The 18,418-nt window shown below is 38.1% G+C and overlaps 1 protein-coding gene across 1 annotated transcript in view; it reads left to right on the forward strand.

Annotated features, from left to right (window-relative positions):
• Window positions 1–18,418, forward strand: part of BTRC (beta-transducin repeat containing E3 ubiquitin protein ligase) — a 2,835,508-nt gene that overhangs the window by 160,806 nt on the left and 2,656,284 nt on the right. Inside the window, exon 3 of the mRNA XM_044056496.1 lies at window positions 5,090–5,197. Within this exon, the coding sequence (XP_043912431.1) occupies window positions 5,090–5,197 (108 nt within the window). The remainder of the gene's footprint in view (window positions 1–5,089; window positions 5,198–18,418) is intronic.

The raw sequence follows: 18,418 nt of genomic DNA on the forward strand, positions 1-18,418 counted from the left end.
ATCGCCCATGTTGTAGTTCATGGGTACAGAGTTTTTACCAAAGGGGGATGACAATGCACTTTTTGGTATTGAGCTTGAGGCCATGGCTTTGACACCAGGCATCTATCTCAGTGAGGCCCTTTTGTAGGATGTCCACATCGTTAGGAGTTTTGATTTATGGCTCCTAGTTTGCAGTCATCTGCAAACTTCGTTAGCTTAAGACCTTCTGTGTTAGCCTGTACTTCAGAGAAGTAGATACCGAACAGGAGGGGACCCAGGACTGAACCCTGTGGTACTCCACTTATCACTGGTCTGAAGTCAGATTTGGAGTCTGCTACTTTCACAGTGTGGGTTCTGTCAGTGAGCCTGTTGGCAACCCATCTTGTGACATAGGGATTTATACGTAGTTTAGTGAGTTTATCTATAATTCCAGAGTGGGGTGTTGAAAGCCTTGGCAAGATCTAGATAGGCTGTGTGAACCACCTTACCCTCGTCTACGGCTTTGATGACTGCTTCAAAGAAGTCTGTCAGGTTTAGGAGACATGATCTGCCTTTTACAAACCCGAACTGGGTGGGGCCAGAGTTTGGAGATTACCAGTGTCTTTGTTTATAAGTTCCATGATGATACGTTCCATGGCCTTGCAGACCAGGCTGGTCAGGCTAATGGGGTGGTAGTTGCCGGGATCCGTGGTGGCTCCCCCCTTGTGGAGTGGGATAACAGTCGCTGAGCTCCATTCAGCGGGCACAAAGTCTGAGGTGAGGCTATGATTGAACATGGTACTTAGGTGGGGTGCCAGTTCGTTCTGTAGTTCGTGTAGTATACAACCTGGGATGTTGTATGGTCCCATGGATGCTGTGTTCTTGACTTTGGAGACTGTGGTTTTTACCTGTGCAGCCGTGATTACAGGAACTTTGCATTCTTCCGGTATAGAGATGGGCTGTTTAGGGGCTGAGAGGGGGGTAAAGTTAGCACTGAACCTATCTGCCAGGATGTTGGCAATATCAGTTGGATCTGTATATTTAGTGCCATTGTGCTGTAACTCATAGCAGATCTGAGTGTTGCCATTGAGATTCTTGACATAGCTGTAGAATGCTTTGTGGTTGTCTTTAGAATCAGTGGCGATTTTTGTTTTCGTAATTAGCTTTGAAGGATTTTATCAGGGATTGCAGCTTCTTACTGAGGCCAACCAGAGAGCTCCTCCACTCATGGGATTTTACTCTTTTCATCCTCCACAAAAATAGTTTTTTGGAGAACCAATCCATCTTTTATCCTCAAGGTTGCTATAGAATGTTAACTAAAGCAACCCAGACATTTGCTGGTATTTTTCTCAAATCGCAAGAATCTAGTCAGATACTTGCACCACGCAATGGATGTTTACCGGCAACTCCAGTTCTGTTTACATAGAAGTAAGCCCATCAGGAAACATTGGTTTTCATTTCCTCTGCCCCAAATAAATTGGAAAAGAAAGTGTCTAAGTAAACCCTTTCTAAATGGTTGTCTGTCTGTACAACTTGTATTTATTCAAGTAAGGAGATGTCTCTCCCATCTTGGCACAGAACCCATTGCACTAAATCAATGGCTTCATCTATTGCTTTTTTCAGAAATTCTGCAGTGGAGGAAATATGTGCAATATCTGCTTGGACTATCTTGCATACTTTTGCCAAACATTACAAATTGAATGCAATTTCAAGCTCCAGAGCTCTCTTTGTCTTCTGTTGTAAAGGGTATCTTGTGGTGCTACCCAAGAAAGAAGGTAGCTTTGAATTTTGAGTTTTGTCCCAACAGTTGTATTGGATGGATGGTGGAAATAAGTTATGAAAGCTATGTACATACCATAATACTATATCCTCTTAATTGTAATCATTCTGGTATGACGCCCCCCATTCCCTATCCTCTTATCTTCGGTTTAGGTTTCAACTTAGTTTTTCACAATTGCCATTCTTTGATTTCCAGTTGTATTGTTCTGGACAGACTTGATCTAAAGCCAGGTAGAGTGCAGGGCATAATGATAGGACAAAGTAAAGGAGCTTAAGGCACTGGCAAACAGCCCGATCGGATCTCCCAAGTAGCTCCATTTCCGATAGCCTTATTGGATGGACTAGAATGAAAAGGATCCATTGTTAGTGTTAAGTACATAACTTTGGTTTCTTCCTTCTTTTGAAAAAGGGCCAAGGACAATTACTTCAAACTTCCTCACAGGGTAGACTTATTCACATAGGACAGGGACTATCCTGTCTACCCCAACATTCAAGTTTGCAGGCTTGCAGCCTGGTTGATAGAATTTTAATACCTTTCACATATCTTTTTTCTGAGGATTTTTAGCAGGCACTGAGGGGGAGATTAGGAAACCTGCTACTAGAAAAATCAGATATGGCTAAGTGGAATATTTTTTTTTAGTTGGTACCAGAGAATGAACCAAGATCCTTTTAAGGCTGAAATGCCATTGGTTTAATAATATTTATTTGAGTCATTAAGCTCTGGCCTCTTACTTTTCCATTAATTTATCTTTTGGCCATTTCTGCCTGTATACCTCCTTTGTTCTTTATTTCAAGAGAAATAGTTTTTGAATTCATCCTAAGAAACAGGTAACTCTTCATGCTTGCGATCTCAACTTGCACTAGAAAAAATTATACTCCCTCCTTTTGAACTAGCTCATGAAGCTTATTTAAAAATTTAAACTTGAAAAACAGTGATACTTCTTGTTCTGACCTCTGCTAGAAAAATATCTCAAATTGCATGTTCTTATAGTAACTGAGCTTTAGGTTAAGTTTCAAAAAGATAGGGTCTCCTTGAGGGCTAACACTTTCTATTTGTAAAAAGTAGTTCCTGAGTTCATTTTGATTTATTCATTTCCATGTATACTTTTCTGAAACAAAAAATAAAGGAGAGAAAGTTCTGAATACCCTGGATGTCTGCAGACAACTTGGATGCTACATTAACAGAACAAAGGACTTCAGAAATTCTGATAATTTGTTCCTTATGAAGATGAAAAAAAGGGATAATCACTATCAAAAGAGAGCATTTTGAAATTGTTGATGCATGCATTCCTTTCATGACAAATGCAGAACCCGTTCTACTAGGACTATAGTTGCTTCTGCTGCCTTTTGGAAAGGGGTGGACTCTATAAGCATTCTGGAGACAGTAACTTTGTCTTCAGTACACAGTTTTACCAAGCACTGCAAGATTGACATTTTCTAGAGCTGGGGCAGGGTATGTTAGAGCTACAGTTCTGGTGCCCCTGGACCCTGAAACTTCTTCCTCCTATTCTGTCACGTCATATAATTTAGGCTACTGCAACAGTGATCCAGTTATGGACATAGTACTGTTGTGTAAATAACAGTAGATGTTTAAATAAATCAATGTTGCAGTACAGACTCCCTCCCTCCTTCCCCCTGTTTATGCCATGAAGGGGGACCTTATCTTTTCCTCGTCTTCTGGCACATACTTTGTTGGCAGGGCTGTATCCTCCATTGAGTTGGGGGCAAGGAAGCTCTGAAGTGTGGAATCTTGCAGGATGTTTCCAGTATAGCTTATGCAGCAACAGCAGCATTGAGCTATCAGAACACCGATTGTAATGGTAAGTTTACCTACACAACCGCATTTACTTTTCTGAATGCTTTTGCCATATCTAACATTGAAATAATATGCAGTAAACAAATCATTTTATTGCAGGTCAGGGTTTGTAACACTGTATCAGTGACTTAAGCCACATGATTTGGCATTGCATATTCTTAGTCACTTGAACTTAGTGGGTTAAAGCTGTTTAAAAAAAAAAAAAAACAGTTAAGCAAAATATCTGATACTGCAAGTTGACAGTAAAAGTGTTATGCTGTGACATTCATTCTGCAGATTTCATCTCTCACATTTTGCTAGTATGTTCATGACGTAATTCTTCGTATGCAGCACTGATGGCTGCAGTTGCTTTAAAGCTAATCAGGTTATTGTACATTTATGTGTTGAATATGTCTTAGGAACAAATTAATTATATCGATCTGTTTCTGCTTTCCTACTGATCATCATGGTAATTCAGAAAGGAAGTGAGATGGAATGGAGTGTGTATTATATCCTCACAGTGTGTTACATAATGTATTCTTAATACAATTTAGATGTATACAGGTGTGCATGTGCTCCCCATCCATACCTGGTTTATGCAGCCTGTGTCATTATGCATTAAAATTCTTATTGACTAGTGTAGGCCTGTTTGTTTTATAGCATCTTGTTTTGCATGAAAGCAGTCTGTTTACATTAGTTTTAATCAACATGGCTACAGGTTAAGAGAGATTATGAAGTAAGATAGTAGTGCAGGGTTGTGTACAGATATAGTCTCCCTGGTAAGATCAGACTAGTTTTCTGGATCCCAAATTTACATTATGACTATTGGAGCTCATTGCCTTAACTTGATGTATGAATATATTTTGTGTTGCACATATCCTTAAAGTTTCTGTACAAGTGTCTCCTGCCCTGGACTGTATTTCATCATGGTAACCTTCTTGTCCGGATAGGAGCAGAAACTAGCAAATCATCCATGTGCATCAGGATCTTGTAGTATTTTAAAATTAGCTGACTTATGCTGGAAAGGTGTCATTCATTTTAGGCTGCTCGTTGCGTGTGCTAAAAACAAAGCTCCTCAGAGTACTTTATTCCTTTGGAGTAGCCCTACTTATGAGCAACTACCCATTTTAATTTTGAGCTTACCAGAGCATGTTCACAACTTAATTGCACCTTAATGGGAGGATTGCTGACTAATCACAGCTTTTTTTTTTTGCTCTAATCTTTAAATCATATGAGCAAAAAAAACAAGATTTACCATAGAGCTGTCACTTTTTATTTCGCACTAAATTTGCTGTTCATTTCTGTACAGATTTTGTATTTGGTAGAAACAGATTTGCGGAGAGTTGAATAAGAAGCATTGAATATGTTCTTGTCCACACCCTCCATATATACCCTGGCTAGTTTAGATGTGTATGGGTCAAGAAGTTTAAATGCAAATCTTTATCAGTAGCTGTATTTGTAGTTCTAATTCTGAAACAGAAATGAACAGTTTGTTCTGTGATCTGTATCACCTTGTTTCATGCTGTCCCATCTCAAAGTTGTTCTCTCTCTCTGCAGTGCTCTATGCCCAAGTCTCTGTGGTTGGGCTGCTCCAGCCTGGCGGACAGCATGCCTTCGCTGCGATGCCTGCACACCCCAGGGACTGGCACACTCACAGCTTTCCAGGTACTCTCTCTTTGTCTCTTTTAACACCCATTATTCTGCTGTAGTTGCATTGTTTTGATCTTTCATATTGTGTTAACCACTTGTTCTAGCATTTAGACTTGGAATGTTTTTTCCAGCATATAAAGTCAGACTTGCATTGTGTGGGTTATTGCAACTAATTTGATTTGCATAAGATGATGATGCTAAGTTGTGTTGTTGGCAGAGCCCTTGATTTCCCTTTACAGTGGTGGTAAGTATGATACAGGGCTGGAAACTGCAATTTGTTTATTTTTGCAGAAGTACTGCAACTTTTATAGAAATGTACTATTGTAGGGTTTAAAGCAGCTATCCATTTAAAGTGTTATGATGCTATTTTCTGTACCATATTGTATGTATGCATGTTGATTCTTGATGCCAGTGTTAGAGGTGGACCACACTAAGGATGGTTCAGGCATGTAGTCTGCTGTCTTCTGGTGGAAGTTGTGTAACATTGACCTGTACGTTATCTCTTCCCCCATTCATGCCTATCTCATGATGGTAGTAGTAATCTGTTTGTATTCATTAGTTAACTAGAGAAGTTCATTGGAGCCTAGAATGTCTTTTTTTAGCAGCTCCGGTTTAATTATTAAATTGCTAACGTGCGCAAGTTGAAATGAAGTATGTAATTCCCTGCCCTATGGGATGAAGCTTGTTATAGCAGTTCATAACCCTTACAATTTTAACCATACTTCAAAATTGTTATAGCTGGATCACTTGCTTTCTCCTAATAATAAAGGATAAATCTAGAATAAGTGGTCCTCAAACTTTCTTTGGTGGCGGAACCCAATGGAAGCTAATATTGTAGTTGAAGAACCTTTGGCAGTCCACCTGCTGAAACCATATTTAATTCTATAATGATTTTATAAGAACTGCATGTTTAGAAGTACAATAATAATAGCTTGGAGACCGAAAGACCTTTGAAAATGGAATTGGTGCATAATTTGTTGCTTGTCGTTACCCAAGTACTGAGAGCTGGGACACATTTTATGGTTTAATAAAGTGAAGTACTAGTAGTCACAAGAGTATAACTTTATAGTGTTAAATTTGGCGAGACAACGGCAACAAAATGAATTTGATCAGAATTAGAAAATCACTACCAGTTCAGCCATAAGGCCTTCTTCATTTGTATTATACTTGTGGTTGATGGCTTCTGCACAGCAATTGAATCCACGGAGAAATATTGGGCAGACAGACGCACAATTCGCCTTCCATGGGCAGAAATCTAGCTCTTTTCTTGTTCACAGTTAATGTTAGGTAGTGTAAAATACCCAAATTCACATTGGTAAGTACTAGAGAAGTGACCGAGAATTCCTAGAGTTTTCTGAACAAGATTAGGATATTCCTTGTTATGAATCTAAAATGAATTCTGATCAGTTTCTTTCTCGTTCAGTTTCAGTGTTCTGTCATTGAGAAGGTAATTTAACTCTACCTTCTGGTCTAATTTTCCCAACTGCTTATAGGTCAGGGTATGCTTACAGTTCATGTAGACAGTATTGCTTCAGTCTTTGATGTTAGCCATTTGTTTTTTAGCACACCAGCAATTTCAGAATTGCCCAACTGGTATCAGAGCAATGACTTATTTTAACTTAATATTTAATTGTGTTGTCTTGGAAGTCTTTCTTAGAAGTTGTTTTAATGTTTCTAAATTTTGTTAATTGTGATTTTGATCCTTCTTCTCTTGTGTGTAATATAGACATGCAATGGATGGATCTCTTCCTAAAGTATACTTTTTTTTTTGATTAAAGAAAGAGGAGTTATCTTGTTTAGTGTAAATGCTGCTATGTATTTAAAGGTAACAATGATTTTTACCATTCTTAGTAGTAAGTCTAGATTTACTGGTGACTGTTACAGTTGTACAGTTGGCATAGGTTGGAACCTTTTTATTTTTATTAATGACTGAGATATTAATAAATCTCTAGAGCAAAAGAACAAATAAAGCACATTTAGTAAACAAAGTGTCTATTGTCAGTTAAGATCACTTAACTCCTGTTGAACAGGCCACTGACCACTTTGGAATTCTGGATCTGCAGCAGTCTAAAGATTAGATGAGAAGGAATCAAGTGTGAAGAGAGAACATTACTGCAAAGAAAAAAGAGGGAGATCGACCATAAGCTAATCACCATTGACACATCCCTTAAAAACAGCCAAAAACATAACAAGGGCATTCAAGTCATAAGGTATTCTATAGCTATACATTAAGGGTCATAGCTCTGACTCAGACAGAATCAGGATCACTATACTGATCCCAGCAGCCCACGACATTGATCCATGAGATGGTGCCACAACATCACCCCTCATCAGCCCTGCCTCATACACCCCTAAATGGCCCATTGCAATCAATTCAGACCACTCACCACGTAATTGCCCACTCACCAAAAAAAAATCCACCTTCCAAAAGCAATCCCAAAGCAATCCATGTGACCAGATCCCAGCACAAAATGAACTGCACCCACCACCTAAATATGCTTTAATCATAACCTATGTGTCATATTTAATCTCAGCAGGCTCAGGCTGTGTGCCGGCAGCCACTCCACAAGGCATCAGGGGTCCAATCTGAGTCGGGAGCCACCAATCAGTCAATCTCGCCAGACTCTCATCAGATCTGAAAGGATTTATCTTCCCATTATCAACCAAAGAATACATAAAGACATCAAACACTGGAAACACTGAGACAACACCCAACCCTGAAGGGCCGGGGCCGATCCTTGCCGATCTTGCCTCCCGGACTTTGACTTCTCAGTCTCAACCTCTGATGAGGGGTAGGGGTGGTTTCACAGGCACACTGAGCCTTTGCCAAGGCTTTCAAAACAATCCATACTCCACTCTGGAATCATTGATAAATAAGCTAAGGCATTAATCCCTATCAATGGCAATGGGTTGCACCAACTGCTAGAACTGCAACACACACTGTAAAAAATCCGCCAATTCCCATCATCCTCCAGACAAAAGTGAAGTGGTGTGTGGTGGGGTTCTGTCCTGACCTCACACTTTTGTGGCATCTCTACTTCTCTGACAGGCAGGCACAACACTACTCTACTCAACACACGCGCGATTACTTGTGAAGCTGCAAGCCATTATTTATTATTGAATGATAATGATATGGATACAAATACAAAAAGCAACTTGCGAAGATGCCTGGTGAGCCAGACCAGGGGCTCAAGCTAAATGTAAATGTATAGTTGTCCCCTTGAAATGGCAGATCTTGGGACACAGGTGGACAGTGGACAGGTGGACAACACAACCACATACACAAACCACATACAGTAAGCAAGTTACTAAAACAACTCAAACATTTTTTAATGGCACCTTCTTTTTTGAAAATCCCTCATTCCCCTCTGTACTCATCCCTATTAGACCCATTAGAATATAGTGCCCCGCTAATATATATAGTGTACAACATCTCTGCAAAGAACTAGAAGGCTGCAGAAATACCTCACAAAAGGATCACTAAGGAAAACAGGCCTAATCTTATGCTGACCATCTAAAGAATAAACTCCATCTATCATCTGCGCGCATTCTAGCTATTGATCTGTGCCTAATATATACATATAAGGCCATGTCAGTTGTTGGACATGCTACTATCAAAAAAAAATCCATCTCCCTCCGAGCCTGCAGGGGGATCTTAACTTTGTCATCACGATGAATAGAACATGCTGGAGGGATAGGTTCCTGACCCAGAGACTCCCCATACTCTGGAATAGGCTGCCCATACAATTCGAGCAGAGTGCCTCAATGGCCCTCTTCAAGAGGAACCTTGACTATTGGATGGGAGAAAGGAAATTTACCCCGGGGATCACATCAGTATCCCTGCTAGACAGGAGTCCAGGAAAGTAAATATTTGTGGGAAGCAATAGCCAGGGAATCGTTATGGCTAGGCTTGTATAGGCCCTAGGGCTGATAGCCTAGTACCTACCTATGAACCTAGGAGGAAGACAGAAGTTGGCAACATGGCTCACGCTGTGTAGGTACAAAGCCAGATGGATGAGAATTGTATGCCTGCAAATGAAATAAGCACTGAAAACCGTGGGATTAATAAGATTACTGGTGGTGAAGATCATTCCTTTCCAACAATTGATAGAGCAAATATTACTGAATTAGAAGTTAAATTCTTCTGATGTGGTCAGAGAAGATATTCTTGTAATTGGAGATTTAGATAGGAACTGATAACTTACATTTGCAATTAATATAATAAACATAGATTAGTGCTATGCTTGCCAGGACTAAAAATAGAGGATTTGAGAAAGGCCTTTAGAGCGCATTGATGTAAGAAAGTATTGGATCTGTTTTTATTCATGTTGGTGTAAATGATCTTATCCACATGGAGACTAACTGGTAGTAGGGAACTTACAGCCCTCTTAGATGGCATAGCTTATACAAGTGTTGGGATGGATTTTTCACAAATCACGTATAGAAATGGGAGTCGGGTCACTGTGAAAGAAAATTTTTTTTTGGTTAAATACCTATATGAAAAAAGTTCCATTTTAAAAAATGGAAATGGGTAGAGCATCTGAGACTAATTTTGTGCACACATGTTGAGACAGGACAGCTCTCAACCAGTCAAGGACAAATCTCAACAGTTTCAGGGACAAATATGAAAAAAATCAGGGACTCTTAAAATATTAGCGCAATTAACTTGTGAAAATGGCAGAATAACAGAATTTGAATTAATATGCAGTTTCTAAAGTAAAAAGTCTATAACTCTAATTATTGTCATTATTTATTAAATGAAATTCATCACTTTTTCTCGAAAAGTCACCAGTTTTAGGAGGGATTAACAGGGACAGAGCTAAAATTTGAGTCAAAATCAGGGACAGTTGAGAGGCGCTTGTCAAGATCAGGGAAGAGACTTTTTTGCATTGGATATTTTACAATATTTGACAAACGCAGGATTTTTGTCATGTCAGAAATTTAACACTTCACAGGTAGCAATATCTGATGCATCTCTGATGGTTGTTAGTGCCAGAAGCATTAATAATAGTGTTTTATTGGAAAATTTGCTACATTCCTCTAAGGTTGGTGTTATTTGTGAAACATAGTTAAAGAACAATGATTGGAAACCAGTTATGTCACGGGTACTGTAAGAGATGTTTTCTAACAAAAAAATATATATCAGATGGAGCTGGTATGATGGAGATTAAAAATTTCTGGGAGACCTGTGATTACATGTTCAGTGATAACAGCAATACTGTAGATTGTGTAACTCTGACAGTAAGTACAACCCAGGAACATATAACAATTGTTGGAGTGTATAGACCACCAAAGTCAAGTGCTGATGACCTAGAGGAATTCATGCATTTCTTGCAGGAAACCCAGGAAGGAATAATAGAAGTGGCTGGGGGCTTAACTGTATCAGAAACAGAATGGAATGTTATCGATTCAACAACATTAGTAAGGAAATTATTTACAACATGTGTTCAGGAGCAGCAATTGCTTTAGATTGTAAAAAAAACTTACCAGGGAACAGAAGACATTGTTTGCTTTTCTAAAGAAATTACTATTACTTGATGTCAAGTTTTACCACTGTGATGTACAGTGATCACAGGGCTATAAAGGTTGATTTGTTGCTAGATAATTCTGCCAAACTGAAATCTAAACCAATGCACGAAAGTTTAATAACAGATTATATAGAAGCAAAACAGTCCCTGAAATAAACAAGTGGGACAGACAAATTATGTATAAAGATATTGAGCATAATAGGCAACCATACAAAAGATGTGGTAGCAGTAAAGCTGTACAAACTGTTAAAAAGTTTGTAGATTCTAAAATGTATACTTGGACCCAGCAGGTTATAGATATATTTACAGAATCTAATGCAAAGTAGTTTGGCTCCATAAAGGGGGTTGTAAATTTAGTGACATCCAGGTAACCTCAGATACTGAAATCACATAAGATTATATTGAAAAAGAACTACGCTAACTGTATCCAAACAAAGCACAGGATGATATGGAGTTACCAATAATGACCTGAGAATACTTTAGCATGAACTTTATAGTACATTTTTTTTCTATTTACCAAGTCATATAATTATGGCAAGATTTCTCATGATTGGAGATATGTACTGTTAAACCTGTCCTTAAGGAAAGTTGGACAACCCCAGTCATACAGACCCATAAGTTTACTTTCATGTTGTGAAAAATAATGGAGAAGCCTATACTGGATAAACTATTGTCAGAATTGGAAGGGTTGGGACTTGAAACCATATATCAGCATGCATATGTTGAAAATAGATCCATTACCACCTGTAATATGATGTTCTATAACAAAATAATAGCTGCAAATGAAAAATTGTACTTTGGTGTAATTTATATAGATTTAACTTCAGCATTTGGTATGGCCACACACAAAACATTGCTCAATAAAGTAGAGCAGCAAGGTATTGATGACTCTTGATAAAATGGATAGCTGCATGATTTTACAAATAGGGCATGACAAGTAGTATACAGCAATGAGACTAGTGAAATTCAAGGTCACAGTCAGGATGTCCTGCAGGGCTCTATCCTAGGCCAATACTTAATTACATTGTATCTTTCAGATCTTTTTTGTCCAAGGTGTTCTACAGTCTGTATGGAGATGACTTTGTAAACCAATTACATGTTACAGATAGGGCAAAAGATCTTGACTAAATTGGCAATTTGGGCACATGAGAATAATATGCTGATAAATGCATCTTAAACTAAGTGTATGAGATTTTGGGAGACAAAAATTGAAAGGTGAGTACTTAAAGCACAACAGTAATTGAATCTGTGGATTCATTTGAAGACCTGGGTATATAGGTAGATCCAGCACTGAGTTTTTCTAAACTAACAGTCAGTTGGTTAATGATAGTTATAGAACTGTAGGGTGTATAAAAAGTTGTAGAAATTTTAGGAAATCAGAAATAATGAAACCGTTATTTTAGTTGTATTATACCCAAACTTGAGTAAGGAATAACAGCATGAAAACTTTACAAGAAAACAAGTGTGAGTAAACTATAAAGAGTATAGCAGAAATATACCAAGGGCATTCGTGCATGTGAAAATGTAAGTTATTATGAAAGACTAAAATATCTGAACTTGTACAGTATTGCATATAGATGTTTAAGAGGAGACCGTATTTAGATATGCAGGGCATTTAGAGATGGCTACCTCTGGGAATGCATGGTATTGTTAAAAAGTAGTAGAGAATCATCAATCACTCTGTGTAAAGCATTATATGGGAATGAAAATTGCACTAATTGTACTAATTGTTTGTCTGAGAGATACTTGGTATAGACTAGCAAATTTTATTAAAGCAAGGAATAATAGACTAGCAAATTTCATTAAAGCAAGCTCTAGTTTAGATATTTTAAGAGCAGCCAGGACACTTTCATTATGGGAATAACTGTTCTTGTATATGGCAGGCTAGAAGGGCAGTATTGCCTGTGCTTGAAATATTTGCATGTATGTATGCATGTAGTACTACTTTTGTCTGTTTCATGGACTGCTATATCTAGTTTTCTCACATGTATTTTTGAAATGTTGGCAATGGGTGATCCCATGTGATGTAAACTTCACCATTTTCTGTAATGCTTTGTGATCACATGTTCAGTGCTTTTCAGCTATTTGTATATTGTACTGTTTGGACTTTTGCCAATGCAACAGTCTCAGTACATTATTGACCCTACAGGCCCTCTGTCATTCATGCAGTTTTTTTTTTCTACAGAACCTGCATTTGTCTGTTTCCCCCACTTTTTCAATCCAGTTTGTAAACTATTGTGTACATAGTCAACTGTCTTGGGTCACCATTATTAGCCCCTTCATCTTTTGGTTTCATTTAATCTTTCCTTAATTTCTGCATCAAATCTTGGTCAGTATGAAGCTGTTCCAAGGGATCTATGTACTTGCCACTATATTTATGGCTTTCCCAATTTTCTTTCCGTTTCATCTGATCATTTTAGTTATATTCTTTTATTTTTTGACACATTCAGTTGCTGTCTGATTTTGTTTACATCTGTAGATATGTACATGTAATCAGTTTTGAGGAGACCATACTTCCTTCAGAGCTGGAATATGTAATCTCAGTATACACTGATTTTTATATATCATTTCATTAGCATGAAGTATTTTTCTGGTTTTCTTGTCCAGTCCAGTCAATTCTACAGATTTTGGGGTCAGTCACTCTTCCCCTCCCCAAAACTTTAAGTTGCAACAGGAAGAGCAAATTAATTTATTGCTTGGACTTTATTCCTAGATGTCAAGGCAGTTTTCAGCATTAGTATATCTTCTGAAATGTTCCTTACTGAGCTTTATTCACATTTGTTCATGCTTTATTGCTGACCCTTCATCTATTCCCAAGTGTTACTATATTGTTAATATATTCCCTTCTTGCTCAAGTTCCTTTATATCTTTTATTACCCTTTTGTTCTGTTGCCATTATTGATTTTTTTTCAAAATCAGTGTAAACTGCCTACATCAATTCCAGTGCATAGTTTGTATATTGTCGGAAGGCAAGCTATTGCTCTATAGTTCTTAAGATGGCTTGCAGGCTCACTGTTACGGAGGAGCATAGTTTTTCCTGTTGTGAACCAGGATGGTGCCTCATTGGGATATGCACATAAGTCATTTTTATTCAAGGCTAAATCTTTGTGTAAAGATGTTGATGCTTTCATTTGGATAGTGTCTGAGCCTGGGGTTTCCATTTAGGAGCTTTTCTTGTTTTTGCTGCAGTTTCTCTGGCCATGACCTCATCCCATTTCATATCCTCCACATTACAGCTCCTCTCGGTTTCTCTTATTTTTCTATCCATTCTACATCTTTGTTATCTTCAAGCTGTTTTTTATAAATGCTTCTCCAAAATGTGCCGAATTCTTCTATTTTGGTGGTATTTCTATTCCTTTTACGTTGTTACCTAATTCTCTATAAAATCCTGTCATCATTGAATTGCTTATTTTCTATTTTTCTTTTATATTTGTATGCATACCTTCTAAGTTTTTCCTGCCTGCACTGATATTTTTAGTTACTGTTGGCAACAGTGTATGATAAATCCTGGTCTGTTTTGATACTGTGCATTGTTTTTATCACGTGCATCTTTCTAAGTATTTTGATGATCTGTTACCTTTTATGTCTTAATCAAGCAGTGATATTTCTTGCCAGAAGAATATATAAAGGGAACAGATCAAAAAAAAAGAAAAAAAAAACTTAGAAATATAGGTGTTAAAGACTTCTGGAGAGTCAGCTGATGTACAGTGAGTTGAAACTGCATGAAAGGTGTTATAACCCACACATACTAATTGATATTTTTGGAAAGAACTATGAGATTGGCGTGTAAAATGGCAAGATGACTTGATATCAGAGGCAGTGTATCATCGCAGTCAGTCTCAGCAGTATTAAAAATGTATGCCATTTGATGCGTGCATTTTCTTCTAGAAAGCTTTTTTTCACTTCATACCCTAATGTCTTCACTCATTCCTTGCATACCATTTGAGGCATGTTTTTTCCAAATTGTAAGTTTCTACTGAAATGCATTGTTTTTGCCATTTGAACTCTGCGTGGTTTCATTGGTTCTTTTCATTCATGTTGGTTAGGTGCTGAAAAAATGTTTGGCTTGTAAGCTGAATTTGTGAAAGAGTACATTAACACCTCTGCAAACTCAGTCTGATTTTCTTTTGGAGAAAATTTTGCCATTTCTTCTTGGAGTTCATACAAAATGTGACAAGACATTTACCTGAGACCAGCATTATACTTTTGTGTATTGAAAGACTGATAAATACTGTTTCTGTACTTTAAGCTGTGCATTACTGACATTATTTCCATGCTCTTTATTTTGTGTAATTGACCGTATTCACCACCATGTCCAGGAAGTTTTAGCAACAAGTGTTTCTCCACAGAGAGAACATTCATGAACACATCTCAGAATTCTTTTGCATCACAAGTGTTGCCAGTCCTTCAACGCACCCAGTCATGGAAGGTGCACCATTTGTACAGATTCCTAGGTGTGTTCTATGATGGGTCCTACAGTTCTACTTGAGAATTCAGTATGTTGAGCCAGTCTTGTATCCCTTGCTGTTTCTGGTATTTGTTTTCAACAAGAAAAGTTACTGCTGTTCCCTTATCAGTAAAATGAGAAAAAGCAAGAAGATATGTTTTACCACAGATGACTGTGGATTCATCATTCTGCAACTCTTCAATTTACAGGTGACATTAATTGCAGCCCCATTTGACATCTGTGAGATTCTCTTCTTATGGTATTAACTGAAAGTGGAAAGTGAGTTCCTTTTCTACACTCTTGCCACACATAATTTTCACTGTTGTATTTCTTGTAAGTAAACTAAGAGATGTGTTGTTATAGTCATAAATAAATAACATTAAGAATTTACCGTATATGCCTTCAGTCAGGAACAACACTTCAGGATGTGCAAACAGAAATTTTATTCTTACAGTGCTGGGAGACGGTCTTCATAGCAGTTGGTAAGTCAGTCCCACTTTACATAGAAAAACTATATATTTTTACATTTTTCTATCAAACTTTACATGCAGTTTTCTTATGTTACAATGACTCTATCAAGTAGAAATCTTTGCAAATGTTCTCATCCCTCATGACTTTCATCTCAGACTTCAAGTGAACACCTTCCTATACATGACCCACCTGCTTTCAAGGGGTCTTGTTTTCTGACCTTGGATGTTTCAAACCTTCCCTTCCAACAATGCACACCTAGCCTGGAGGAGTCAGGCTAACACATTCCTTTTACAATAGTGAACATGCCTTGACTTCATACAACACTTAATTTTCCTTGTTACATATTAAAAGAATGCAGTTGAGACACAGCAGTAACTGTAGCTTATGAAGCTTTATTTTTCCACAGCCCTGCATACAAATTATGTTTGCTTTTTAACAGTCATATTGTAGCATCATTAATGAAACTGAAATGAATATACATTTTAATAAACTGATCTTGTCCCATAACATTCCCCCCCTTTGACACCGTCATTGTCATACCATACATGTAATTATATTTTTATTTTTCTTAACTTGATAAAGTATGCCTCTGCATCATAATAGTCATCTTCTGTTATAATAGCATTGTCATTGATTGGTACATGCTGTGGCATTGTATGTGCAGATAAGGTTAAACATCTTGTAATCACAGCCTTTAGAATAGAAAATACCAAAATGATCACAAATATAATAAGTGTAATGGCAATACCCTGGATTATACTAGTTTCCAGGTTACCAAAAATACTGAACACCCATCCAAAAAGTGTCCATTGTTTTGATGTGCTGTCCAAATCTTTGGCCCTTTGCTCCATGAATTTTGCCAGTTTTCCAGTTCATCGTGATAGTCACTAATATATGAACAGCAACAACTCCCTATGAGGGTACATGACCCCCCCCCTTTTGCAGCAAGCATTATATTAAGTGCCATTTTGATTTTGTAACACCACAGTTTGCGTTTTAGTCACTTCTCGATTTGCCATCCTAATGTGATGTGAAGTGTCGTTGGCCACCTCCTGTAGAATTTGAGCATGCATGGTGATTTCAAGCATTGTCATTTGCACACACTTGCTCTGCCCAGTGGATTGCTCACTTATTTTTCAGTCTTACTTGCTGGAGGGTGTTCGAAATGTTGAATAGCAGGAATAATGTAGCCTACAAAGTAAAATTCAGACCAGTTTGTAGGCAACCAGGGTTAGGCACGATCACCACAGATGTAGTAACTGTCATTTATGCCCATGCCACACCCCCAGTCGTAGCTTTAAGTGCAAAATGTCTAAAACACTTTCATGCCTGGTGTCATTACATTTGCTTTTTCCTACTGGTACAGTCCCATTTTTGACATAACGTGTGTGTCCATGATGTGTGGTTGCAAGTTGAAGAGAGACGACCTTTGAAAAATCAGTTACATTACTCCAGGTTAAGCTGATGTCATTAAGGTCCTTTTCAAATGACACCTGTGATGCAGGGATGGAAATCATATGAATCCCTGCCTTAGAATGATGAGGTATATGTGAACATATCCAGCAGTTTGTTTTGTTTAAATTTTTGGCATATTGCCGAAGGACCAGCAAGAAACTGTTTTTACTTGACCAGTTTATAGAAGGAAACAGCAGCAGAAACAAAGCAAAAGTACATGTTGTCACTGGATTCATCATGGACTGCTACTGAAGCTGACGTTCTGACCGGGCAGATGATTTATCTGTTGCACCACGATCTCCCTGTGTTGGCTGCGATGATTCATCTGTGGTCCCCATGTTGGTAGTCCTGCACAGCAAATAACAGTCAAGGTTGCCAGCAGGACCTGGAAAGGACCCTTTCACTTCGGACTGAGGCCATTTTTTCTGTGGAAAATTTTTATGTAAACCCAGTCACCCGGTTGTAGTTGATGACAGGGGCTGGTCAAGAGGCTTTGGTAATGCTCGTGTTACTGTTTGATAATATTGCTGCAAAACATATTAAGGAGTTTCTTGCAATAAAAAATCATAGCATCATCTGACAAAGTTAAATCTGCATTTTCCACTGGAGGGGTAGCTGGAAGGGCAATGGGTCTCCCCATTAATATTTTATATGGACTCCACTTCCTGGTAGCATTCAGTGAGGCCCTCATACTCAATGCAAATGGGAGGGCTTCGGGCCGCTTTGTGGGTTTTGGCACAAATCTTTGAAATTTTATTTTTAAGGGTCTATTTACCCTTTCCACTAATCCAGATGACTGTGGATGGTTGGGGCAGTGAAGACTCAACTTAGTATTAAAAATTTTGCATAATCCATTGAACAATAAATTATTAAAATGTGTTCCCTGGTCACTGTTAACAGTACGTGGTATACCGAATCTCGGTATAAATTCAGATAACAGTTTTTTAATAACTGTGACTGCATCAGCTTTGCAACATGGGTAAACTTTCACCCATGCTGAGAACATACAAACCACCACCAAAATAAATTGTAAATTATTAGTCTTAGGCATCTGGATGAAGTCCAGCTGTACATTAACAAAAGGTCCCCAGGGTGGAGATAAATCTGCAGTCTTGTTGTTGGCATGTTTACTTACATTATACTCTAGACATATACCACAATTTTATACATACTGAGCTATCAAAGAGGGGACATGAGTGGCATACCACCTTCGGGTAATTTGATTAAATAAAGCTGTTTTACCTGTATGGGCCAGTAGATGAAATGCCCTTACCAGGTAAGGTAGCAAAGAGGCAGGTGCCACCAGTCTGCCATCCGCATGTCGCTATATGCCGT

Source organism: Protopterus annectens, chromosome 14.part0, assembly GCF_019279795.1.
Source record: "Protopterus annectens isolate FY-2018-M chromosome 14.part0, PAN1.0, whole genome shotgun sequence".
NCBI lineage: Eukaryota > Metazoa > Chordata > Ceratodontiformes > Protopteridae > Protopterus > Protopterus annectens.